We start from the raw sequence: 26,605 nt of genomic DNA, 5'->3' as shown, positions 1-26,605 counted from the left end.
ATTCCATGCGTAGCCTCGTTTCCGCATTAAATTTATGTATAGGAGTAATCTTTGGCAAAAATAATAATATTCCTAATTTTATCTGTCTTCAACATTTTTCAAACTTATTTCTTTAAAAAGGCGTATTTTTTAAATTTAGAGGGATAACAAATTTCCGCATACAATGGGCCACCACTTTACGTGTTTTCCCCAAAATGCGACCTTTTGCTACGGATAGAGATTAATTTCCTTAAATTATATTCCGTCCTTCACCTACTCCAGACGCGTACACAAAAAATCTAAATCGCAAATCCACCTTGCATTATCTTTAAATTTCAAGTTAACTAGAACTTACAGCTCGAACAAATTTCTGTTAGACGTTTGAGGTTCGAGTTAGGCGGAGGTTTTAAGTGCACGTGGAAAACTCGACCAAAACAATACACACTACTAAATGCATGTCATTTATTCAGCATAGCTTAGCTTAATTAAAATACCTGTTATAATATACAAATGGTATACAAAGACTTCCATATACAAGGCAGGGTTGACAGTCGGAAATGTCAGTATTTTACGCATCTAAAATGCGCAAAAGAACTCTGACTCACTCTTTAGAAATCTTGTAGATTTCTAAAGAGTCAAGCCGAACTGAATCTTGCCAAAAATTTTAAAAGGGAGGCTGTCTTAAGCAACAATTTCTTTGTTAAATAAGCAGTTCTAATTTCTTGTGCGCCACTGTTTTGTATAGCATGGCTTGATATTGCTTTTACAAGCTATTCCAAACGCGATTTTGAAATTAAGAATTTAGAAAAACACCTCGATCGAATAAGTCAACGTGCTTCGCTGAAATAAGACGTGGCAGGGCGTGGGATTCCCAACGTTCTAAAATAACAAATTACTACAGCAAGGACTCTATTAAACGCCCCCTCGAACAAATTCCTTTAGTTAGTTTCTTGATAACGAAAATCGTTTATGCTATTTAAAAGTTAGGGTAACCTCGTTGTGACGGAACGATCGTCACCCCAAATGTAGCGGCTTGAAATTTGGTTATTCAGAATTTGAATTAGAAATACAGAGTAAAAAAACTACATCAATCAAAAAATTGTTCTCTACACCAATCTGGTAAACCCTCTTCAAGCGGCTCTGGTCCTTTCAACAGCTACGTTCATCTAACTGAAGAGTACAAATACCATTTTTCGCTAATCATCCTCTCTTAGAAATTTATATACTGACGAAAAGTCCATGTTACCATAACCTCTGTTAGACATTACACGATACATTTGGTGCGCTAATGAACCCATGGGCGTGGCTGATTTTGTTGCTGTCGCAGCGTTTTGAGCTAGCCCGAGGTCCTAAAATAATAACACAAAGTTACAATAAAATTGGGTTTAATTTTATCCCTAATAAGTCCGTGCTGCAGATTTTATTTATGAAAAAAATTAAAAGGATTATCTAGTGAACGTGAAAAGCACATAAATTATTTTCATCGTGCTTTTTATAAGCAACATAAAACTTTGGAAAAATCTCGATGTTGCTTAGGTGTATTGTTGTTTCTTACATGTTCCTCACGTTTCTTTGAAGACGTGTGTCGCCTACAAGATCTTCCTTGTATAGCGTGTAATTTTACTATCGAATACGAACAAGTCTATTTTTTTAACAAATTCTAGAACTTCCTACCCCCTCCCAACATTGACTGGGATTTTTAGATGATTTTCAAATTCGCCGAAACTTTAAGGACTTATTTAAATTTGTAAATAAATAGTTTGCACTTTTAATAAGATTTTTTATATTTGTCATGCGACAAATATAAAATTGACATGCAAATGAAGGGCGAGGTGAAATCCAAAGCCTAATGAGGGGGATACCTAAACTAAGAGGTGGGGTTGTAAAATAAATGAAGGAATGAAAGTGGCTTCACACAACTTATCAACTTTATACACATACCTTCGCCATTAGCTTACTACCAAATCCACCTTGATAGTTATTGCTCGAAGGAACACCATCCACGACTCCAGGACATGGATTATACAACTCACTGGACCAACATCGACCCGTGCTTATGTTTAGTATATGTGCCAGCATTTTTTTATCCAAACCTAATCTTGTTCCAAGATTCATTGCTTCAGAAGTTCCAATCATTGAAATGGCAAGCAACATGTTGTTGCAAATCTTGGCAGCCTGTTAGTGGTAACAAGTGGAATTTTATTAGCAAAAAAAAATTAAGGTAGAAATTGTCCTATCTCCAAAATAAATTTAGTAATATAGATGGATCTTAAATCTTGATGCAAAATTTAATAAATGCAGACTTTTTTTTAATTTTATGTAAGCTATTGTAGCATTATATTGCATTTTATAAGCGTCTTTTTAAAAGAGGCTAAACAATGAAGAGACAACATTGCCAGTTATAAGTGCACAATAAAATTGAGGTAGCATAATCAAAGTGTTGAGTATAATTTTATCATACAAATTGAAAAAACATAAAATTATGCAAGCTTTCTTCTTTGCATTTTTTGCAAAAATTAAACTTCACCGAGTACCATAAGGACAAATTCTTAGTAAAACATATATCCCATCTATTAACTGCAAGAAATTTTTAGATTTAAAATTCACCTGTCCTGTTCCCACAGCACCACAATGTACTACATTTTTTGCCATGTTCTTTAACAAATCTTCTGCAACGAGGAAATCTTCCGCCTTTCCGCCAACCATGAAAGTTAACGCACCATCCTTTGCAGCTACAACGCCTAACAATTCATTTTATCATTTAATGACAGCGAAATGCAACTTTTTATATATTTTTCCTTATGTATCATACTTCAAAAAACAGGGGCTATTTGTTTCTTGTGATAATTTTACAAATATCTATATTATAATGCCCGTATACGTCTGTCCGTCCGTCCGTCTGTCTGTCACGCAAAATGGTAGCTTAGCTGCGCAATAGCGAGAAGCAGGCAATGTGGTATAAAAAAGACGAGCGAACCCGTGGATTTTCCACGGGCTAATGACTAGTAAGTTAATAAAACCAAATAAATTCTAAAAATTAGAATTGCCTCACTTCCCTAACAAATTGTATATATCCTTAATCTATTCTATTTTGCTGGCGTTCTTTCTAGTTGCACGAATTAAAAATTAAACCTAATTAATTACTGATATGAATTTAGGGCAGAGCGAATATCATGTAAAAAGAATCCTTACAAAAAATCTGCATTGCTTTTTGAAAGTCGTTACAAAAACAGCAAAGTGCTTAAATTTCAAAAAGAAATTTACTACAAAAAATTTATTAGTTGAGCGTTTACCTCCTGATACAGGAGCATCTAAGTATGTCGATTTGTGTGTTTTTGCTAGCATAGCCATATCTTTGGAAACAGCTGGATCAATTGTGCTGCTATCAATCATCAATGCTCCTTCCCTGACACCTCTGCAAAGAACAGTAAAAAGTAACCTGAATTTTGCAAGTACTTTTACCTCGTGTGAAAGTCTGCTAACCGTGTCAACCACCAGCTTGTTGCAGGAGATTTTATAGTATTACAGAAATATTGAAAAAAATTAAAAAAATATAAAATCAACTCACCTTAATATTCCACTATCGCCATTATATACTTCTTGTACATCAGGACTGGAAAAAAATTATATATATTTATAAAATTTACAAAAAAAAAACAGATTTATTGATTTAGGAAAAAAATATTTTATACAGACCTAGACGGCAACATGGTTACAATTTTATCAACTTGCTCAGCCACTTGTTTAGGTGATGTAACAGCCGTTGCACCAAGATCTTTGAACGCTGTGACTGCCTCAGGATATACATCGTACACAACCAAGTTGTACCCTTTCTTTAACAGATTCATTCCCATGTGATGGCCCATATTTCCCAGGCCAATAAAGCCAACAGTCTCCTAAGAATTATGAATTCTTTAAGAAAACTTAATCTCAAGAGGGGGGAGGGGTCTTACTGGAAAATGAAAAACCATGTTTAAAGTTATATGCCATTACACAACTCCCTATACCTCCAAATCTGAATATGAAATTCTTAAAAAACTAGAAAAACACCTCAAAAATTTTAAATTTATTTCCCAATCTCAGTCCTTTTGAAGCTGATCAAATAAGTCACATGCTTTGCTGATATAAGATTTGGTAGGTCGTGAGAAACCTAACATTTCAAAACAAAACAATTTACTACAGCAATGACTTTTAAACACGTTTTTACAAAAAATCAAGAAATTCTAAAAACATTTTTAGGTGTGGGACCCCTGAGAAGCATATGTATTCAGAAACCTTAGGTTGAAAGAAATGGAACCATGTCAAAAATACTAAAATTAATTAAACTTCTGCTAACAGATAAATATTTAAACTTTTTTTATTTTATCCTAATTATTATAGTAATGTAAACACTAAACCAATATACATCTCCATAACAGCTGGGTTACAAACTTAAAACAAAATCCTGTTAACAGGGCCCAAAATAAATGTCTAAAGGCCCACCCTTCACAAAGAGAAATAAATTAAATTTAGGCAGAAATACTCCAGGAAGTCTCAGAGTTGAGGTGAAGTTCTATTATTTTTGAAGGGATTCCTGCCTCGAAAATGATGATTTTTTTATATGTTGTGGAGAATAAAAAGTTGTTTATCAAGCCATTAGGAATTTTTTTAAAACCTTTTTTCGTTCTCAAAATATTCAAGATTTAAAATATTCAAAATCCGACATCTTATGATGTCATAAGTAAGTTTTAAAAAATGCTGACATCACATTTGTACATATAATTAAAGATGAGGCCATTCTTAAACTACAAAACTTTGCACATGCCAAGATATCACCAAGAGCATAAGTCCACAATGCTTAAAAGTTTTGATATTAAGTAAATTTGCAAGATATCTCAAGTAATATAGCTTTGCCACTTTATTACATCATCAATGATGATGTCATAAGAAAGTATGGAAATCTTTGGAGCTTAATATCTTGGGAGTGAAAAAAGATTTTTAAAAAATCCAAAAAAACTTGATAAACAACATTTTATTCTCCACAACATATAAAAAAAATCATTTTTGAGGCAGGAATCCCTTTGATAGATAAGTTTCAATGTTACGTTTTGATGGAAATCTCTTGCATGTGCAGAAAAAATGTAACAATCAACCAGCAATAAAATGCAGACTTTAGGTAACGGAAGTCAAATTATTATAACTTTTCTCCAATATTTAGTAGCATCTTTTCACTGATACATGTTCTAAATCTAAGCTACATGCAAAATTTATTTTAATTCCAAGATTAAAAGATGCCTCCACTTGAAATAAAGTTTGAAATAGGCTTGTCTACAGGTTACCACCTGCATTACTTTGCCTGCAGATTTGCGTAAAATGCCTGGGAGTTATAAACAACATGTTTCATGATGTAACTTATCTATACCTTCATTACTGGTTCTGATTCAGTGTTTTTTTCTTCTTGCTGTAAACATGGCACACCTACAATTTCAATATGGCATTTAAAAACATATATCGGTACCTACATGAATTTGACAAGAGCAACATAAGCCGTACATACAAAAACAGGGAGCCACCAGATTTTAATCAAACTAGCAGCAAACCAGAGATTAATATTCTCTTTACAGAATATTAAAATCTTAGCTATATATATTTAATTTTAACTGAGAGGATATATCAAATTATTTGGCCGGTATGAAACAGTTATGATATATAATAGGACAGAAATAAAGAAAAGGAATTTATGGTAACAACTTTCCAAATAAATCCTATTACCTCCAGCAAAATAAATCACTTGTATGTAATATCATTTTTAAAATAACAAAAAAAATTAGGGGTCATAATTTGTTACAATAACAAACCTCTTAATGGCTATACACAGGATACATAAACTGCTGGTTCACTGTCGGTTCTGGTGGTTATATGTTTTAGTATGTAGGAAAGCGAGCATGTTAGCTAATTAGCCAGTCATAAAAAAATATAAAAAATATTAACCTGTGGAAATTGCTCTGTTAGTAAAAATGACATTTCGTAAATAACTATGCTTTAAACCACGGCATAATATCTTCTTACTTAACATCATTAGCTTTAAATTTAGAGTAAAGGTGTACAAATGTGGTTGCTCCAGCTGGTAAGCATAAAAAATTGTATTATGCAAAAATTGCGTGCTGCTGGATACAGTTCTACAAACAAGTGGAGTCATCAAGATGTTTTATGCGACGTCTTTCACTATACGATCTTAGGCGTGAGCGTGACCATTTCTGTACAATACAGACCAACTCTGTACAATGGTAACAGCCTGTTTTATGCCTCCTGAGATTACTTTTAAACACCGACGTCTTTAAATTTATAACATTTATTCTCTTCACTGTATGTTTTAATAATTATTTAATCTCGTGGCGTGTTAATTATTTAATCTAGTGGCGCCGTAGATTAGTGGTTATAGCTCTCGTACTCTGTGCGGGAGACCGGGGTTCGATTCCTCTTGACGGCGATTCAACATGGGCGAGTGAATGTTACCATAGCCCCGGGTTAACCCAAGCCATGTGAGGGAAATTGGGAAGATGGCACACTGTGTGGGTCGTTGGATGTTGCCGGGAGTTGTCTAGTAGAGCGCGGGCTCTAATTGGGTCTGCGTAGCTCAAAATGAGCATTAAATACTCTAGGACTCTCCATCTACGCCATGGCCCCTCCTGGAAATAATAGACAGGGTATATCCCTCGATATTTGTGAGGCTAGCCATGTAAAATATGCACATCTATCTATCTATCTCGTCCCTAGGGCTTCTTTTTCACTTTCTGATATGTGACTAGCGCGCAAGAAGTAGTACTTCTTTCGCGACAGCAAAAGCGAAAAAGAAGCTCTGGAAACAAGATTAGCCTATAGCTATTTGGAGATCATGCACTGTAAAACTGTTATGTAAGACTCTAGGCTGCAAATGTGCTTGTGTGTTGATCAGAGTTCTGTTCCTTGCTGTGTCAGCTAGCCCCGTGAGCAACAAATTATTAGTCCGTCGCGCGCCGGAGATTATCAGAAAGAGAAAAAGAGCCTGGGAGGAGGAAATGAGACCGGAGAGATTCTGAAAGAGAACGCCTGATACTGAGATTGTGATGTTCCAAGCTGTAAGCAATACTACGTAAGTATTTCATGATAATAATTGTTTAATAATTTACGCAAATAATCGGTCCGTTGTCGAAATATCAAATTCGTCGAGATGAATAAAAATAGACCAACTTTGTATAGCATAGCCCCTTTCTGTACAATCATAAAAACTGCACAACCTAGTAACTCCGATCAACCTCGAACGGACAACATTATTTTGCAGCACATGAATGTCCGAAAATTTTTAGTGTTTTGTTTACATCTAAAGCTATTACTCTGACCTTGTGGAAACATCCTATGTTTTAAAGGAGAAAAGTGCTGTGTTGTGTGTGTGATGAACACTCGAATCAAAATGAGCAATGTAACAAAATTGGCAGATCTCACTCAGAAAGCCGTTTCATTTTCGTTATTTGCTGGGTCGATATATTTGACTGGAAACTTTCTCTACAGATATAGAAATATAAGAAAAGAAAGGTCAGAAAAAGCTTTATCTGTTGCAATGGAAACAGATTTAATAAACCCAGAAACAATGTCATTGCCATTGACAGAGGTAGCTAGCTGTGTTTCTGTATTTAAATTCATTTATATTTTCGATTTCATAATCTTAATTCTGCCGGGCGGTAAGTCACATGTTACCACTTTCGTTTGCAGGAAAAACCAACCAGAAAAAACTCTCAAAAAAGAAACTTTCATTATTGTTAGTTCCTGAATTAAAGTCTAAAACAACACAATATGCCAGGTTTGAAGTTATAAAACAAAGAATTATTCTTAAATCCCAATGGCTACCCTAAAAAATACAGAACTGTAATTAGTTTAAAAGTATCACATGACATTTACTGACCAGGTGAATGTCATCATGAAGTTAGTTATTATAGATAAGTTGTGCGTCATGACCTAATGTTGTGATTTTGTATAAAGAAAAGATAAGAAGTGAAAGAAAAGGCTGGTGCTAAAATTGTCCGTTCTTAAGAAAGAAATGATACAGTTATCGTACATAGCCACTTTGACCTATGCGGTCCTTCTTTTTTTGCCTGTTGAGATGCATATGCATATACGTAAAACATTAGCAACTGAAAACCCCTAAAGTAGAGTGGGACAGCCTCAAAAGTTATTAATGAGCGATCTACAAAGGATTAATTAAAACTTCAAAAACAAAATAAAAAAATAAATTTCAATCTGACAAACTTATAACTCTGTTGGCCAGTGTTTAGTCAGTCCCAGAAATGTAAATCTTGCTTTAAACCATTACTACAAACTATGTTGGAGCATGTACTATCTGGCAAGTGCTCTGTAGGACAGAGCAGTTATATATTGTGAATTTTTGGTAAAGGAAATTTTGTAAGTGGCTAACTTATACCTTCTCTGTGAACTTATACATGAACATACTACAGTCAGAGAAACCAGTAAGTAACAGTTGCATTAGACAATAAAGTGTAAGGAACATTGTGCCTTGTTTTAAAAGTATTTTATAAATAATACACACTGTTAAGTTTTGTTCTTAATGTATTTTTTTAGAATGTACCATCTGGTGAAAGCACTTAATCAAACAATAAGAATCATCATCGGCTAAAAATTAATAGCATCCACCCTGTGTTGGCAACTTACTAATAATGTAAAGGCAATGGATTTCTTTAAAACGTTTCACTACTTCTAAAATTATAATGGTTTAGATGTAATTTTTTGTAAATTTGTTGCATGATGCAGTCAGATTGTTATTGGTTTGTTTACTTTCTTCTTAACCAAAACCTAGTCAATTTTTTCAATTTTAAAATAGATTCGTATTTTTTTCAACTTTTATTGTTGATTTAATGAACTTTGTATAATTAAGTCAGCAAAATTATTTTTTGAGCATTACTTAATACCATATAAATTGTATAGTTTAATTTTACAAAAAAATATGCAGTATTATGGAAATTTTATTACTTGACATCAATCTTATCACTATATTTAATTTTAAGGGGCAAAGTAAAACACTTTGCCTGGCAAACTATTTTATTTTCATAATTATGCTTAAACTAAGAAGTTATGGTTTTATCAGGTGCTTAGGAGGTTTCTTATTGTGTTCAAAATTCCTTAAAGGAAACCCTAGGTATAAAATAATGTTGGGTTTATATTATAGAGCTTAAAAAGTCTTTTTATATTTTGAATCCCGAGCTATTGGGTGCTCAGCAAAAAAATAAAATGCCTGGGACGAGCAAACAATTGTCATTTTGCCGAAAAAAATTATGTTAATCAATTCACCTTTATAATACCTATGCATTGATAAAGTTTGAATGCATACCTTAACAGGTTTAAAATTACTGATGACGGAAAATATCAAAATTTGCTATGACATAAATATGACATGATAATTTATGCAGCATAATTAAATCTGAAATTCTTTAAATGTGAATATCTTGAGAACGAAAAGAGCTTTTTAAAAAAATTAAAAGACTTGTTAATCATCATAACATTATTTTATACCTCAGGATCCCTTTAATATTTATAAGAATATTATATCACCTTTTTGGAAATTAAATATAATTTTCTTTAGAGAGAATGGCGCGATTGCTTATTAGGCAAAACTTGACCTGTAAACATTCAGGGTGCACGTGCACGAAAGTTCAATAGATTTCGCGGAATTTATTTTCACAGGTAATCAAAAATTAGTCAGATTTTTTTATTTCAAAAATTGAGTACCTCACCCAAAGATTTTCAGTACGTCTTAGTGAAATAAATAGAAATATGCAACACAAATTTATTTCCATAGTTTGCTACTTTTTTTTTTATAGTATGTATATTGCCTTAGCAAACTTTAATTCTGCATTTTTTTTTTTTCTCTCGCAGAAATTAAATCTACTGTGAAGAATACACCTCCCGAAGCAGAATTGTTTATAATTTTTTTCTGATAAATGATAAAATCTGTAAATTTCTTTCGTGTCGAAGCTTTTAACACGTGCTTACAACCATAAATTATAACCGTCACATACGTGGTAAAGTAAACACATTTTGTGGTAAGCTTACTTTCTTTCCTTTACAACCTCAAAAGTACTTTGCTGGAATACCTACAAAATCATCAGTTATCGCAAATACAAGCGCGATTCCCGGTTTTCGGGCTAATATCACGAGATAATGGTGATACATAAGGAAAAAGGAAAGAGCGAATAACTAATTTCTAATTTTGTATAGCTGGTTTATATATTTTACATTTATGACTATCTGTTTAACCATTTAGTTCCTTATAAAAAAATAGGTTTAATAATATTATAGTCTTAGTAAAGATCATAAAGATATTTAATTACAATATCTCCATCGCAGAGTCCAATAAAATTAAAATAAGCGATATATAGACAAGCAAGAGGGAGAGTTGTTTACATTTTACTGTATTTAACCATTTGAAACAATAAAATTTGCAATGTCATGAAAACATATACATCACGAGTGGAATTGTACTTGCATCAAGTTTATAATTGTAGTTTTTATCTTGATGCAGTGTTTAACAAATAATCAGGAGTGTTTATTGATCAACGAGGTTTGCATATATATATTTTTTTGGAAAAAAAGTATAAAAAATCTGACCTGAGGTTGATGTTCTTCTTTTCGAAGCTTTTTTATCTTATTTTGTTCTTATTTTGTTCCTAATAGCATAAAGATTGCTTTAGGATCTAGCCTCGTGTTATTTTTATTTATGGATAATTTCTTAAACTTTGAAATTTATTTGTTTATTTGAGAAAATTGCATTTTTTTATGACTGACGCAGCTTCATACTTGCCTTCATAAACAATTTCCGCCAAAATGAATGCGATTTTGCAATTATTTTAGCAGTAACGATTGCAAGCAAAAACAAACATTGGTAGCTTAAAAGAGAATTGCGAGAGTGTTTACATCCTGGTCTTTATTTATGGCAAAATTTAGACTCGAATTGTCCTTAGTGTTAAAAACAATAATTTGAGCCGGAGACTGTTCTTATATTTTGTTCTTATTTCTGGGCAAAATCTGAAAAAAGTATAAAAAGAGTAAATACGAGTCTGACCAGATGTTTGTTTAAGCTTTGACTACCCAAGCCCTTGATTATTTAACGACCATAAGAGGTTTGACACAGGCTATCATCTTGAATGTTCGCTATTTTCAAAATAAAATTTGTTGTATCCGTGATTACATCTATAAAGTTATTGATACGTTCCTTTCTCAGCCTCTTGCAGTTACTCCTATTTGTTCTCTTTATTTCACTCAAATATCAGACCTTGAAGTCAGTTTTTTTCTTATCTAGAAAATTGTTAACGAAAACTGTTCTGTAAAATGCACTCCTCTTCTGTAAGCCGCGTGGTTAGGTTCGTTAACCACACGAACAAACACCGCGTCACAGCTTCGCATCATTTCCGTTATGTGCACAATGCCGCAGTAACACAGGAAGACACAGTTAAACCATACGATGAAATTCCAAGAGTTACAAGCAATTTAGTGACAATAGTGGATTTTGCGCGTAAAAAATACAGCAATGCAAAATTTCATGAATTTCTGCAAAATAGAGTTTCGGAGTATGGCGATATTTATGTTGAAAACATCGGATATTCTGGCGAAAAGGTGTACACTGCCAATCCGGATGACTGGAAAATATTGTACAATCAAGACACCAAGGACCAACCTGCGCAACGTGAATCATTCTGGGCCTTTGCGAAATATCATCGAATGCGTGGACTACCTCGGCCCCTGTTTGATCTAGATGACGCAGAATGGCACAGAAGAAAAGAAGCCCTACGTTCATTGCTTATTCCCAGAGAAGTAGCCAAGGTGGTTCCAAAATACGTTGATATTACCAATGATTTTATAGACTTTCTTGAAGGGAATCTAACTCGAAACAACACTCGCGTTGTGGAAGACTATCATCGCTCCTTGAGTCGATGGACGTTTGAATGCGCTGGAATGACGGTGTTCCAAGAACGTTTTGGTATGCTGCAAGAGTATGAGAATATTGATGAAACGGTGAAGATGTTCTATGAAGCTAACTTGGATTTGATCGATCGTTGGTGTCTACTAGAGACCGGTTCTCTTCATCACAGGATTATGTCAACAGATTTGTGGAAAGAATTTGTGAAGACTTCAGACGACACCTTCAAAGCTGCATCTATATTTTTAAACAAAAGTAAACAGCATATTGTTGATCCGGATGCTAGTCTCGATGAAGTTGAATCATTAGTATTAGCTGTCGATGTTCTACGAGCCGGCATCGACACTGTCTCCAATGTGGCTATATGGGCTACCATAGAGTTATCTAATAATCCTCATATTCAGGAGAAACTGTACGAAGAATTGAAAACTGCTTTGGGTGATTCGGAAATTACAAGCTCAACTCTTCAAAAACTACCTTACCTTAGAGCTTGTCTAAAAGAAGTACACAGGACAAGGCCACTTTTCCCAATACAAAGCCGAATGACTTTGCGCGATGTTGTTCTGTCCGGTTACCATGTTCCATCCGGAACAAATGTCGCACCGCTCCTTGGCTTTTATAATAAAGAAAGGTACTTTAAAAGTCATGATGAATTTCAACCGGAGAGATGGCTTCGTTCGAACGAAGATAAAGGGAATCATCATCCTTATGCCATCCTGCCGTTTGGTCATGGTCCAAGAAGTTGTATCGGGAGAAGAATCGCTGAAAATCAGTTGTTACTATACTTGGCTAAATTAGTTTTAAAATACAAAATATGTCCGACTAAAGATTACAACACAAGATACGCCTTCTTCGTCGTCCCTGAAGGTCCTGTTGATATGAAATTTGAGAAACGAAACTAAATGACCTTCTCTTAAATAGATTAGGGAACTTTTGTCGTTGTTGTTGTTGTTGTTGTTGTTGTTGTTGTTGTTGTTGTTGTTGTTGTTGTTGTTGCGATCAAACCATGAATTTTTACTAATAAATTTTATCGAAGATAAATCACATTAGTAGTGAACCAAGAATAAATATGGAATTATATATATATATATATATGTAAAATAACATACTAAATGCCTCACTCCTGCGTTTTTTATGCCACTCTGACTTTTATAAAGCAGATTTTAAAAGAAATTAATTACCTCGGGAGAGCGAAACATATTTTTGGAAGATAAGTGGTCCTGTGCGGAATTTATTTTCGAGAATTGCTATATCTCCCGAAATTTGAAGAATTTATTTTTTGCGAACGTTGAAAATTTAGTAATTCTTATAAAAGCAAAGTCAATGTTTTTTCTTAACATATTTAGAAACTTCTTAACGCATTTAGAAAAACAGATATTTTTAAAATATCAAAAAAACTCAAAAGCTAATTTTCCGAAATCGAAGTACGAAGTAAGTATAAATATTTGGCGGTCAAATCCGCAAATATTTGTTTCCCTAAGGATACTTTTTAATATGACATAAAAGCTCTTGATTACGTTAAATGATATGTTTATTTTAATAGTTTTTGATATGTCGTCATCACGAGAAAATTGAGTGAGTTCTCTTTTATTTAAAAAAATATGATGCCATTCTTCTGTAAGAAACCAGGAAAGAATAGTCAAAATGGAAAATCACGTTCTAAGGTCAGAATACTGGAAAAGGTTTAATTTAGCGCCCTCTTTCAGAGCTAGCATCCCTTTTTTAAACAAAATATTTTGATAAGTATCCTTTAAGCTTTTGAGAGCCTATTTAAATACAAACTTAGAACCAAAGGAGCCAACATTTGTCAGTTTTTTGTTTTATTCAAAAATAGCTGTTCTTGTAAAATTATTTGAACTTAAATTCCGTGTATCTATCGGTGAAAAAAAGTCTGTAAAAAAAGTGATAATTTTGGCCTCAGTGGCTAATATTTTTTACTGATTAGAATTTTTAAGGATTACGGTTTTTTAATCATTTTTGGTGTTTCCTCAGTGTAAAAACAAAATGTTTTAAAGATGAAAGTAATTGGGTCGTTTGGAGTTACATAAAAATGTAAATTTGTTATTTCTTTTACTTATAGGATTGTTTATTTTTCATTTTGTTTAAATATTGCATGCTGTGGAAAACATTTTCTTGTTATCTTTCTTATTTTGTGCAGGTGGTAATTATTTCCTGACTGAAAATTTTTATCGACAACTTTTGAGCAACCATAAGTTCTTTAAAATGTCCAAAAAAACCCTTTTTCTGAAGTTTTAAATAAGTTCCCAGTCGCTTTATCGCAGATTTTACAAGACAGACGAAACCGATAACTTGGGCTAACTTAAAGAGGTTTAAGGGGGAAGTCTTAAATTTTGAAAAAAGGGTCACCATGGTTATTCCTCCCTACTTATTTACTTTCTAAACCAATTCACCGGCCTTGATTAACCATATCATGTGGGCGCATAAAACCGGTCCATCGAATGTTATTAATGTCCGCAATGGTGGCTCACATGAATGTGATCATTCTTCATCTTTTAGCAAATGACCGTAAAAGCACAAGTTGTATAAGAATTTTATTAAAAACAATGCATTTTTTTAATTAATACATCTTTCATCTTCATTGTAAATATTTTACATAAAGTTTGTAGTACATATAGGTACAAGGAAGACATTAAACCAAAGTAACTAAATTTACGAAATATATAATTATTAAAAAATTAATTACAGGCAAGAAATTAGAAATAATTGCTACATGTTATTCTTCATAATTTGTAACGCGACAAACAGATGAAGAAGAATTGAGAGAAGAAAGAAAAATATTAGATTACCACAGTTTTATCAACATACTTAAGCATCAACAAACAAACTAAAAAGCTGAACTAATTTTACAAAAATCAAAACAAATTATGTAGTCAACCAATTCAGGAAAAAATAGAATTCAGTTGGCCAGCTGTTTCCAGAGTAGTGCTGTAAATAACATAACTGCACTCCAATGTTTAGTGTTACCACTGTTTGAGCTTCCATATTTCACCATTTTCGTTGTAAATTTATTACAAAGATTCCGTGTACAGCATTTAGCCTAAAAAACAAACAGAGAAAACCTTGCATGCAAATGTTTATTTATGCCAACCTGTTAAGCTATAAGGGAGAGGGGGGGAGGGGGGGGGGGGGGGGGGGTAGAGTGGCTGAATTACTTTCTCAATTGTTATGAAACTTTGTGACTAATAATATTTTTATGACTGGTGTCTCCACCAATTTGAAACCACCATAGAAAACTGTTTTCCCCGATTTACACGATTCTACTAACGCAATATTATGATCTGTGTGTGCGAAATATACAGTGCTGTTTAAAATAGAGCAAAACAAAAAGAGCTTTCTTTTTTAAAAACATGGTATTGATGTATAAGACATACATTTAAGGAGGTTAATTTAAAACTAAAATTGTTCAACTTTGCTTTGTTAATACCGTGAAGAAACTTTTGCAAATCAAAAAAATTGTGTTCTGCAGTAATTAATACTCGCGGTTCCTTGATTTTAAAAATATTTTTTCGATTTGAATAAAAAAATTTTGATTTGAATAAAAATGCGAAAGTCGAGAATTTCTTAAAACAAATCTCAAACAGAAATGTACTTTATCACCCTTGTCTCAGAGTTTTTGGCTTTCTTGATATGAGAGATGACGGCGAGGCAAAAAACCCTGTGGACGAGTGTGGTACTTATATCATAGGTGTAGACTTGGAAGGTGTAGATGTGTACACACTTTAAAAGCATCAAAAACATTTTAGCAATTTGTGTGTATTAAAATAAAATTCACGGGAACTTATTTTCGCGAAATGAACTAAAAGCCACAGAATTTGCGCAAAAATCTTCCTGCTAGTATTAGTTTCTTAAGGTATTATTTCGCCCGGCTTCGTTAAATGTGACAAGCTCGACGAAATTTCTCCATATTTTCCAGTGACAGTAACACTTTTTTACCTGTCCAAACAACTTTCTTATTTACTCTTTTATTTTTGTATATTAATTTTTGTTGCTATTTATTAAAAAAATGGATCTAAAGCCGTATAAAAAAGATTTTGACTTTTCATCTGAATTGCTGAGTCAGCAAAGGTTTCCGGTTAAGAATGTATAATAAATAAAAATCTTTGTTCTGAATTTTAAAAGGGTTATTGCCTTCTTTACCCTTTTTGAATATCTATTCACTACCAACCTTGCATGTTGCGTATCCCATTTCTAATCTCCTGCTACAGTAAGATTTACAATTGAATCTTCTTGACGCACAATGCTTGCGATATCCACTTATCACTTTTGTCGTCTTTGCCGATAAATATACAACTTGGGTAAATTCCATCGTCACACATATGTCCGTACGACGTCGACATTGTCCTTCCTTCTGTTTTGCTATACAATTCATTTTGTTGGATGAACGGCATGAATAACATGTCAAACCAGCTCCTAAAATTAATAACATTTTTCTCGGTATGACTTGCTTGTTTCAATAAACCATGTGATACCTTGTAGATCGAAATTAAATATTTACGTGTTTTACATCACGCCATTTTTACAGGTTTTACAGTTGGCAAAACCTATTAAAACTTCAAAAAGTATTTTTTTGTTTTAGTGTTATAGGTATTCCTCTAAATGCCCAAACAACATCAATATGCCTATGATCTGCTGCCGGGGAGGCTCAAAATTTATACTTTAGTAGATGTGTATACCTGGCAAAGAACGTTAAAAATGCGTTGTTTTCCATTTCCATAAGGTATATATTATGGAAAAATCCGCACTGAGAACTGGTAAACCTTGACTTTACGGCGTGCTTGTGATTTACTCTATTGTGAATTAAAAAGATCTTTACAAAAAGACAATCAAATGATAGCTAATTTACTAGCATACATCCTTTTAACGTGTATATAAAATGTCCACCCTCCACCTTCTCGTCCCTCTTCAAGTCAACGCTTAAAAGTAGATTTAAGGTATATCCTACAGAGCTTCAGGGACAAGGATGTAACCTCAGGTGCCGTTTTAGTTTTTTTTTATTCTAGGTTTAATTGGAAATTATACAGTAAAGAGCACCCCTCACGAGAAAATATATTTAAATCTGATAAGATCAATCTATACTTACCAGATGGTAAATACAATAAGACCAACAATAAGATAGTAAACTCCATTTTACTTCAACCTTCCCCCCTACTTCAACCAAAACTTCAAGCAAGTCATAATTTTTCCTTCAATTACTCACCTATATGCTTCTTATTAAAAAATGATGATGTAGAAATAAAAACTTCCCAACTTTTATTGTTCTATAGAATTAGATTCTCGTCTTTCTTGAACTTGCTTTTAAATGTTTTTAATAGAGCTTTTAAAACTCAGCGAGTCATTTTTGCTAGTCACCAGTTTTCTTTTAGAAGACCGTGAAATGTGGCTACCTTAGTTTTTTTAATAAAATGGTCTGCTGTGAAATAATGAATTTCTCACTAGAGTGCGCGCCAGCAAAGTATATCTCCTTGCTTCCATGCTAAGACTTACCAAGCGTTCTGTATATTTAAAACATAAGGATTGGATATTGCGTCTCTTCTAGGCCACGTAAATAAAAACAGGAATGTAAACTAATTTGTGGCAATATGCCAGAATTGTTTTTTAAAAACATGGTATTGATGTATAAGACATACATTTAAGGAGGTTAATTTAAAACTAAAATTGTTCAACTTTGCTTTGTTAATACCGTGAAGAAACTTTTGCAAATCAAAAAAATTGTGTTCTGCAGTAATTAATACTCGCGGTTCCTTGATTTTAAAAATATTTTTTCGATTTGAATAAAAAAATTTTGATTTGAATAAAAATGCGAAAGTCGAGAATTTCTTAAAACAAATCTCAAACAGAAATGTACTTTATCACCCTTGTCTCAGAGTTTTTGGCTTTCTTGATATGAGAGATGACGGCGAGGCAAAAAACCCTGTGGACGAGTGTGGTACTTATATCATAGGTGTAGACTTGGAAGGTGTAGATGTGTACACACTTTAAAAGCATCAAAAACATTTTAGCAATTTGTGTGTATTAAAATAAAATTCACGGGAACTTATTTTCGCGAAATGAACTAAAAGCCACAGAATTTGCGCAAAAATCTTCCTGCTAGTATTAGTTTCTTAAGGTATTATTTCGCCCGGCTTCGTTAAATGTGACAAGCTCGACGAAATTTCTCCATATTTTCCAGTGACAGTAACACTTTTTTACCTGTCCAAACAACTTTCTTATTTACTCTTTTATTTTTGTATATTAATTTTTGTTGCTATTTATTAAAAAAATGGATCTAAAGCCGTATAAAAAAGATTTTGACTTTTCATCTGAATTGCTGAGTCAGCAAAGGTTTCCGGTTAAGAATGTATAATAAATAAAAATCTTTGTTCTGAATTTTAAAAGGGTTATTGCCTTCTTTACCCTTTTTGAATATCTATTCACTACCAACCTTGCATGTTGCGTATCCCATTTCTAATCTCCTGCTACAGTAAGATTTACAATTGAATCTTCTTGACGCACAATGCTTGCGATATCCACTTATCACTTTTGTCGTCTTTGCCGATAAATATACAACTTGGGTAAATTCCATCGTCACACATATGTCCGTACGACGTCGACATTGTCCTTCCTTCTGTTTTGCTATACAATTCATTTTGTTGGATGAACGGCATGAATAACATGTCAAACCAGCTCCTAAAATTAATAACATTTTTCTCGGTATGACTTGCTTGTTTCAATAAACCATGTGATACCTTGTAGATCGAAATTAAATATTTACGTGTTTTACATCACGCCATTTTTACAGGTTTTACAGTTGGCAAAACCTATTAAAACTTCAAAAAGTATTTTTTTGTTTTAGTGTTATAGGTATTCCTCTAAATGCCCAAACAACATCAATATGCCTATGATCTGCTGCCGGGGAGGCTCAAAATTTATACTTTAGTAGATGTGTATACCTGGCAAAGAACGTTAAAAATGCGTTGTTTTCCATTTCCATAAGGTATATATTATGGAAAAATCCGCACTGAGAACTGGTAAACCTTGACTTTACGGCGTGCTTGTGATTTACTCTATTGTGAATTAAAAAGATCTTTACAAAAAGACAATCAAATGATAGCTAATTTACTAGCATACATCCTTTTAACGTGTATATAAAATGTCCACCCTCCACCTTCTCGTCCCTCTTCAAGTCAACGCTTAAAAGTAGATTTAAGGTATATCCTACAGAGCTTCAGGGACAAGGATGTAACCTCAGGTGCCGTTTTAGTTTTTTTTTATTCTAGGTTTAATTGGAAATTATACAGTAAAGAGCACCCCTCACGAGAAAATATATTTAAATCTGATAAGATCAATCTATACTTACCAGATGGTAAATACAATAAGACCAACAATAAGATAGTAAACTCCATTTTACTTCAACCTTCCCCCCTACTTCAACCAAAACTTCAAGCAAGTCATAATTTTTCCTTCAATTACTCACCTATATGCTTCTTATTAAAAAATGATGATGTAGAAATAAAAACTTCCCAACTTTTATTGTTCTATAGAATTAGATTCTCGTCTTTCTTGAACTTGCTTTTAAATGTTTTTAATAGAGCTTTTAAAACTCAGCGAGTCATTTTTGCTAGTCACCAGTTTTCTTTTAGAAGACCGTGAAATGTGGCTACCTTAGTTTTTTTAATAAAATGGTCTGCTGTGAAATAATGAATTTCTCACTAGAGTGCGCGCCAGCAAAGTATATCTCCTTGCTTCCATGCTAAGACTTACCAAGCGTTCTGTATATTTAAAACATAAGGATTGGATATTGCGTCTCTTCTAGGCCACGTAAATAAAAACAGGAATGTAAACTAATTTGTGGCAATATGCCAGAATTGTTTTTCCTGATAACTATGCAAATTCTAATAGACACAATTCGCTAAAATTTGACGCAGGATAGGGGCGTTTTCATGGTTTCCGGTAAAGACAAATTATAGACAAATTCCCATCACTTGTGAATAAATGTTCGATTGCGCATATTAATTCATAATATTGGTTTAGAAATAATTGTGTTTGGTCAGCGAAAAAAGGTCTATTTATTTTAAGAGAAACGTACATTAAGCAAACGTCTAATTACAATTAAAGCTGTTGATGGTTTGCGCAGTCGCTTAATATTTCTTGTCAACAAGTTAGGGATTTCAGCCCAGCAGTACCCGAGGCGAAATTTTTAATAAAAGAAACCAGAACAATAGATAGAGACCGCACAAGTCTGGATGCGTAGGTTTGGTGTCATCAAGGCTAGTGACAAAATAATTTTAATTTCACTAATATGATTGGCTAAAAAAGAATTTATCGAAATCCCACATAAACATTCTACAGCAATATATTATATGCAAATTGTTAATCTACATCACACTTTGTTTTCATGAGATTCTCATATCATCACAGTTGAGTAGGGAAATTTTAATTTAAAATGGGGTTCTTCACCTTGTCATGATCGTTTATTCTACTTCAGATAATCAGTCAAAAAATAAATACGACCAATTTCAACTTCGTTCCCAGCGCCTGTTGTCTCTTTTTTATATCAGGACGGCGAGGCAAACATGTTCATAATGCCATCCCGATGTTAGAAAATATACAAGATACCCTGGGCTCGTACCCGGGGCATCTTGTTTATAGACCAATCTAATAACTGAGACGGGACAAAAACTCAAGCGTTAGGTACTTTATGCTTATGCATCTCAATTTTACACCAAAGCAATCTTTTATAATTATGCCATGTAAATTCTTTTTTCGTCGTAAGAAAAAAGTCATACAGAATGAAAACACACATTTCATGTTTTATTCCTAGCTGTAGTTTCCTCAAAAAAGCATGCGATGCGAATGTTTGGTATCAGACCCGCAAAAAATAAATTTCACAATTATTTTCTGGACGTCCAATTTGCAGAAATGCAAAAATGTTTTGGCAACGGATCACAAAAATGCAGTAACATTTACCCCGCATGACTCCTTCTTTACGTAAACAGCCCCGATACAGAACATCGTTGTGGACAATCTCGCAATATCAGATAGATTGGGAGCAGGGGGAAGAGGGGTCAAGTCTTAATGTCCTCATGTTATCAGTTAGCACCGAGGGTTAGAAAAGTTGACCGTTAATAAAGGAAAAAAATGCAAAATTATTAAGGGACCTTCGCTGCCTCCCGGTTCTTACTGGCCTGCTAATATGTCTTAGTATAAACTCAATATCTGTTTTATATATGCAGAACGCTTGATAAAGAGCCAAGAGTTTAGATATACTTTGCTGTCGTGTACTCTAGTGAGCAATTCATTATTTTACAGCGGACCATTTTATTTACAAACTAAGGCAGCCACGTTTGCCGAGACGGTCTTCTGAATGAAAACTGGTGACTAGCAAAAATGACTCGCTGAATTTTAAAAACTCTATTAAAAACATTTAAAAGCAAGTTCAAGAAAGACGAGAATCTAATTCTATAGAACAATAAAAGTTGGGAAGTTTTTATTTCTACATCATCATTTTTTAATAAGAAGCATATAGGTGAGTAATTGAAAATTTTTTTTGACTTGCTTGTAGTCATATCTTGTTAAAAGTACTCGCTGAGAAAGAACGGTTGAGGTAAAATGGATTGTACTATCTTATTGTTGGTCTTGTTGTATTTACCATCGGGTAAGTAAAAAATGATTTCATCAGATTAAAAAATATAATCCCTGCCAAACTAAACCAAAAGCCATCGGAAAAAAACACGAAATTGTTGTCACCTTCTGTCCTGTCACCTTCAACTTCCTTGCGCTCCTTTCGTTCTTACGTTTCCTGTCTTTGAAGGGCTTCGGAAGAAAGCTCGAACTAGTGTCGTTAAGAATTAAGACCCTTTGAGATTTAAGACCTTACCATGTAAACTAATTTCAAGGATGCAGGATTTATAAAGTGACTGGTAATGTGTTAAAGGTGGGCGTGTATAATAAATAGCATTTACAATTGCTTGTGGGTACGATCTTCAACTTTCCTTCTTCTCCCCGTGAAAATATTCTAAACACATTATAGGCTCTCGTAGAACTACTAAAACAGAACTTACAAATTTGTTTTTGCTTTCACCTTACAGCAAATTCCTTGGAGTGTTTCAAATGCTCTGCGGTAAATGGACAAAGTTGCCTAGCAACACAAGGTAAACAAAGATGTCCGTTCAAAGATGGTCAAGGTAGTTGCTTTGCTATCTCGTACACAATTACAAATGATGACATTGGTCATTCAGAAATGTCAACAGTGTTTATGAAAGGATGCACAAAGGTTAGATCGAACTGTAAAACTCTCTGTCCTGAAGCTGATTTGCAAAGTGACGAAGGTGAAAATTGCAAGGTACAGATATCAGCTTTATCTCTTTAACTTTGCAAAATATGCAATCCAAAAAGTCAAGGGACAAGAAGTTAGTTCGAATTAAACTAATGATAAAATTAGGAGACAAAAAGGATTAGCATTAGCATTGAACTTTTTCATAGCAACTAAATATCCTTCCGTTTGAAAAGTACTCTACTGAAGGAACAACCAAGGCACAGAAAAGTTTTTCGTTCTGGCACAAATACAACACGATACCTTTGCATATTAAAAAAGAACGAAACTTCGTTTCCTAATAACCTTTGTCTTTATAGGCTTCGTGTTGCACAGAAGAATTGTGCAATAAAGGATTCGCGCTGCAAGTGATTACATCTGGCAAAAGAAGTTCAGCATCAAGTTTGGTAACATTGACAATTTGGTGCATACTGTTACTTACAATGGCCATCGTTGAGATGACTTTCTAAAAGTACCAAACACAATCTATTTTACTACCAATTAGATGCTAAAGGTGTAACGAACTCGATTATAATTTCAAATATGAAAGAGCAAAACTTTTAATGTATCAACTTATTATGTGAATAATCACAACAAAATACCAATATGCGAAGATTTTATTGTATTTTTGTACCTTATCAACTTTTTGCCCCTTTCTTTTACAATGGCCCTCTTCACAACGTCTCTCTTTTGCGGTGGTCATTTTCATGATGGCTATCGTTCACGGGTTAATTTTTATTAGAATTTGAATTCTCATGATGGCGGATATCTTTTATAGTGAACATCTCCCTACAATGGACCCTTTTCTCAATATTCATGTAGCAAATTTTTTTGGCGCACATCCCTCTATAGCAGACCCCGGCCTATAATGGACACAGCCAACAATTGGGCGCATATAAAGCAAACTTTAAGACATTATTTACTCCACACAAATTTAAAATATTAAATTGTCTTCGCTGACAACACGAAAAATCCTATTTTTTTGTGAACTTTTGAGTTTGTACAGTATTCTCTCCAATTAACGGACACTCTAAAAGGTGGACACCTCTAATTAGCGGACACTTTGTTCATGCACCAACGGTGTCCACTAATTAGAGAGAACACTGTATTACTTTTCTGAATAAAAGTATTTACATATATACAATATATTCTCCCATAACCACCATTGTGCCATACTTTGCGATCTATTTCACTTTACTTTAACACACCATAGCAGGTTTGTGAAGCTATGTAAGCCAATTTATAAAATTTTATGAATTAACACAATAAATTGCACGTTTTTAGATTATCTAGCAGACAATTAAGCAAATCTATCTTCCCTTTTTACCATGATTTTCTCCAGACAAACAAGCATCATTGCCCCGAACCCAACCCACCGTCCAAAACGAATTTGCTAACTAAGGGACTGCAACTTCCTTCTTTTTTTTAACAAAACACAATTTTTTTATCGTCAAAAGTTCACAAAAACTGTTCGGCTGAAAGGATATGATGTATATATTTGTGCAGGATAATCAAAATCCACGAAAAAATAAACCAATCAAAATTCACGAGGAAATAAGTCAATCAAAATCCATGAGAAAATAAACCAACCACACTCTTCCTAAGTTCTCTTAGTGGAAACTAACAAAAAACAAACAGTTACAGATACACTTTAGTAGCATTCGAGAATCCTTCCGTTTGAAAAGTACTTTACTGAAGGAACCGATGATCAGTTTTTTAACCATGTCGTAAATGCAGCACCAAACCGATAGATACTATCAGTGTGTCACTTGAAGTTATATAAGCATCCCTAATTTGCAAATGATTGTCACCCTTTTTTTTATATCATTAAAAATGCACAGTCGCGGTGACGTTTCAAAATGATTAATTAAATAAATTATGAAACTGTTTTAATATCCTCTCATTAGAAATGTTTAAAACATAATGATGTTGTTAAACAAAAAAACAAAGAAATTTCTTTCGACATCCTTATTTCTTCCGATTTTCATAAAAAAGTCATTCCAATTTGCATGCTCCAACAGTCTTGTTACCAGGATGTAAAAATGTCATTAAGGCAAATGAATTGGAAACTTTCTTTCTGCTCATATATAGTAAGGACATTCAGACATAATTTTGTGGAGAGGTTGTTTATCATAGCCAACTTTGGTCCCAGGCTTCTCAGAAAAGACATTGATGAAGTTTTGCATATTGTTAATTTTATAGTTTTGTTTGTTTGATTTTTCTTGTTTTTTTCTTGTTTTTTTCTTGTTTGTCTGAACCCATTAATTAGATAAGAAAATAAAACGGCGATAAAACATCGTTTTTACAAAGAAACTTTACTGAAACATAGGCATCCCTCGCCTCGATGTCCCCCAAAAAATATCAACATAAACAATGTTTTAAAACTTGGAGTGTCATACTATTAACCTAAAATTCCAAAAAGATGCGGGAAGGAGAGATGTAAAGTGGGGTGGAGGGTGGAGGGTGGAAGTATTGGCACTATCGAGTCCATATCTGTTGATTATTTGTTGCAGCCACTTGTATAACAAGAGATTCCTTGACAAAAAACTGCATGTCTGTGTGTGTAATTAATACGTTTAGTCTAGTTACGGTGGAAGTTATCTGGGAACTAGGTTGTCATGCAACGATAGTAAATAGCGTTATTAGTAGCAGTTTAAATTATGAACAATAGAATCTAATTACGTGAATGCTCGTTAAATGCTTTTATTAACATTTGTGACAGAAAATTTTTATATTGTAGAAGAAGTAAAAATGAAGTTTGTTTTCGTGAGAGGTATTCATTTATGTTTTATTTATATTAATTTTTTCCTTTATTTATTTTTATATTTATTTATTTTTACCATTCTTTGATACACAATTAGCAGTATTATTTGATCAATGTCGAGAAGACTTTTTCCATTTTATCTAAAACTATTAAAACAAGCTTCTTTTGTTTATAATTATTGAAATAAAATTCTGTTTTTGAAAAATACAGTGACATTCCTCTTTGTACCTATTGTCGTCCATGTTTCTTTATTCTCAAATCCAATTCATTCTTAACCATCTTCTAAAAATTCACCAAATTTAAAACATTTACACATTATACGACTTTTATTGTTAGTTTTAATGCTCTTTATTTTAGTGCTGACATCAGCAATCTTGCTTCAAATCCTGTTCGAATGTGTTTCATCCCAAGGTAGTTTAAATTCTTTATTAGGGAAACTTCTGCGAGGTCGAAATTCCCAAAATTTATTGAATAAGGCTTTTCAAAAGGCCTATTTGGAGTAAAATGCAAAGGATAAACCTCTGCCAGTCATTTGTTGGGAATTCGCTTTCCGTTAAGTCTTGCCAAGGTATTAATATAACCTACGCAAACTTAACTTGAATAAAACATTTACGAAAATTATGAAAATCTTCTTGGCTAATAAAGCAGTTTTTAATGCCTCAAATTTTTTATTACAGTTTTGTGACTTTTAAAATAACATCTTTGATCAACTGTTAAATTTGCGTTTTAATAATTTTAAAAGATGAATTTAAATTTACGACTTATAGGACATAAGTCTGCTTTGTTAAGCACAGTCAACTTTCGTTTACTCGAATTCCCAAAAGAGCTGTATAACAAAACAAGATAGGGGATATTACGGAGCTTCACACAGAGAACACAAGTAATGCCTTTCGTATTATATGCTCAACATAAACTAACTCTAGATACAAAAATACAGGTTTATTTACAAACACGTGACACACAGTATAAAACACAGACTCACGAACCACAGTACTAAACATAGACTGTATGTAATCCATTTTTGGAACTTAAAATGCTTTGCATTATCCTGCCGTAGTATAAATTTACGCAATCTCTTTTAAGATTATTCCTTCCATGTGATAAACTATGACTGCACTTCTTCATCGCCCAGCTGTAGCCAAAAAGACCCATAAGAACATTTTGATTGTTACTGGCGATAAATAAAAGAAATTATAGCCTAAATTAAAAAAAAAAAAAAAATATGCTAGTTCCAGTAGCAAAGACAAAAGTTTAGCATCTAGACGATGGTTTGTAAGCAAAGCTGAAAAAATATAATATAAAAAACACAACAATTTTACCATATTTAGCGTTTTGTGTTTGGAAGAAATTTTTGCGTGATTTTTTGAGATTTTTAACGAGAGAAAAGAAAAGGAGCGCAAAAAGCAGGACAAAGATCGGAAACGATCGTAAAATCAGGAATTACTTTGACACTAAACTAACTAACTGAATTGTGCTGTGAGCCTTAAGAAACCTAATCTAAGTTTGCAGTGTCGTTTAAGCGTAGAAGAAAAGCTATCATGGAATTAATGTCATAAATGGTTCGGTGTAACTAAGGGGTTTAAGACACTTTCGGTTACTTTACAAA

General features: G+C 33.3%; 5 protein-coding genes across 7 annotated transcripts; 2 read left to right on the top strand and 3 right to left on the bottom strand.

The window, feature by feature from the left end:
* Positions 1-427: 427 nt before the first annotated feature.
* On the bottom strand, positions 428-6,172 carry LOC130622698 (3-hydroxyisobutyrate dehydrogenase, mitochondrial-like). Its single transcript, XM_057438192.1, has 8 exons — positions 5,950-6,172; positions 5,381-5,436; positions 3,676-3,875; positions 3,548-3,592; positions 3,273-3,394; positions 2,587-2,720; positions 1,921-2,154; positions 428-1,328 (listed from the first exon to the last, which is right to left on the bottom strand). The coding sequence occupies exons 1-8, from the start codon at positions 6,155-6,157 to the stop codon at positions 1,176-1,178; spliced, it is 1,152 nt and encodes a 383-aa protein (XP_057294175.1). The 5' UTR covers positions 6,158-6,172; the 3' UTR covers positions 428-1,175.
* Positions 6,173-6,878: 706 nt separating this feature from the next.
* On the top strand, positions 6,879-13,974 carry LOC130622697 (probable cytochrome P450 12a5, mitochondrial). 3 transcript variants are annotated; one of them, XM_057438190.1, is made up of 3 exons: positions 6,879-7,530; positions 8,572-10,567; positions 11,306-13,974. In XM_057438190.1, exon 3 carries the CDS (start codon positions 11,335-11,337, stop codon positions 12,823-12,825), a length of 1,491 nt encoding a protein of 496 aa, XP_057294173.1. In that variant the 5' UTR covers positions 6,879-7,530; positions 8,572-10,567; positions 11,306-11,334; the 3' UTR covers positions 12,826-13,974. The 3 variants fall into 3 exon arrangements, with proteins under 3 accessions (XP_057294173.1, XP_057294172.1, XP_057294174.1); XM_057438189.1 differs by having other exon boundaries at positions 6,879-7,606; XM_057438191.1 differs by lacking the exon at positions 6,879-7,530 and adding an exon at positions 7,726-7,795.
* A 531-nt stretch (positions 13,975-14,505) lies between these two features.
* LOC130622700 (uncharacterized) lies at positions 14,506-17,122 on the bottom strand. Its single transcript, XM_057438194.1, has 3 exons — positions 17,025-17,122; positions 16,110-16,354; positions 14,506-14,981 (listed from the first exon to the last, which is right to left on the bottom strand). The coding sequence occupies exons 1-3, from the start codon at positions 17,068-17,070 to the stop codon at positions 14,841-14,843; spliced, it is 432 nt and encodes a 143-aa protein (XP_057294177.1). The 5' UTR covers positions 17,071-17,122; the 3' UTR covers positions 14,506-14,840.
* A 1,228-nt stretch (positions 17,123-18,350) lies between these two features.
* On the bottom strand, positions 18,351-19,378 carry LOC130621227 (uncharacterized). The gene is made up of 2 exons (XM_057436539.1): positions 19,281-19,378; positions 18,351-18,610 (listed from the first exon to the last, which is right to left on the bottom strand). The coding sequence occupies exons 1-2, from the start codon at positions 19,324-19,326 to the stop codon at positions 18,351-18,353; spliced, it is 306 nt and encodes a 101-aa protein (XP_057292522.1). The 5' UTR covers positions 19,327-19,378.
* A 1,855-nt stretch (positions 19,379-21,233) lies between these two features.
* Positions 21,234-22,833, top strand: LOC130622481 (lymphocyte antigen 6A-2/6E-1-like). Its single transcript, XM_057437938.1, has 3 exons — positions 21,234-21,578; positions 22,012-22,265; positions 22,556-22,833. Exons 1-3 carry the CDS (start codon positions 21,533-21,535, stop codon positions 22,703-22,705), a joined length of 450 nt encoding a protein of 149 aa, XP_057293921.1. The 5' UTR covers positions 21,234-21,532; the 3' UTR covers positions 22,706-22,833.
* The last annotated feature ends 3,772 nt before the right edge of the window (positions 22,834-26,605 follow it).

This window comes from Hydractinia symbiolongicarpus, chromosome 12, assembly GCF_029227915.1.
Source record: "Hydractinia symbiolongicarpus strain clone_291-10 chromosome 12, HSymV2.1, whole genome shotgun sequence".
Taxonomy (NCBI): Eukaryota; Metazoa; Cnidaria; class Hydrozoa; order Anthoathecata; family Hydractiniidae; genus Hydractinia; species Hydractinia symbiolongicarpus.
This window is presented reverse-complemented; position numbering and strand designations above follow the sequence as displayed.

Bases quoted from the DNA above. Each gene is read 5' to 3' on its own strand.
- LOC130622698 (XM_057438192.1), bottom strand. From the start codon at position 6,157: ATGACTCCACTTGTTTGTAGAACTGTATCCAGCAGCACGCAATTTTTG. The intron at 5,437-5,949 runs GTTAATATTTTT...TTGAAATTGTAG, and splicing joins TAACAGAGCAATTTCCACAG to GTGTGCCATGTTTACAGCAA. The intron at 2,155-2,586 runs GTGAATTTTAAA...TACCACTAACAG, and splicing joins GTGCTGTGGGAACAGGACAG to GCTGCCAAGATTTGCAACAA.
- LOC130622697 (XM_057438190.1), top strand. From the start codon at position 11,335: ATGCACTCCTCTTCTGTAAGCCGCGTGGTTAGGTTCGTTAACCACACG.
- LOC130621227 (XM_057436539.1), bottom strand. From the start codon at position 19,326: ATGGAGTTTACTATCTTATTGTTGGTCTTATTGTATTTACCATCTG. The intron at 18,611-19,280 runs GTAAGTATAGAT...TATTAATTTTAG, and splicing joins CTTATTGTATTTACCATCTG to GAGCTGGTTTGACATGTTAT.
- LOC130622481 (XM_057437938.1), top strand. From the start codon at position 21,533: ATGGATTGTACTATCTTATTGTTGGTCTTGTTGTATTTACCATCGG. The intron at 21,579-22,011 runs GTAAGTAAAAAA...TTCACCTTACAG, and splicing joins CTTGTTGTATTTACCATCGG to CAAATTCCTTGGAGTGTTTC. The intron at 22,266-22,555 runs GTACAGATATCA...TTGTCTTTATAG, and splicing joins ACGAAGGTGAAAATTGCAAG to GCTTCGTGTTGCACAGAAGA.
- LOC130622700 (XM_057438194.1), bottom strand. From the start codon at position 17,070: ATGGAGTTTACTATCTTATTGTTGGTCTTATTGTATTTACCATCTG. The intron at 16,355-17,024 runs GTAAGTATAGAT...TATTAATTTTAG, and splicing joins CTTATTGTATTTACCATCTG to GAGCTGGTTTGACATGTTAT. The intron at 14,982-16,109 runs GTTGGTAGTGAA...TTTGTTTTTTAG, and splicing joins TGGGATACGCAACATGCAAG to GCTAAATGCTGTACACGGAA.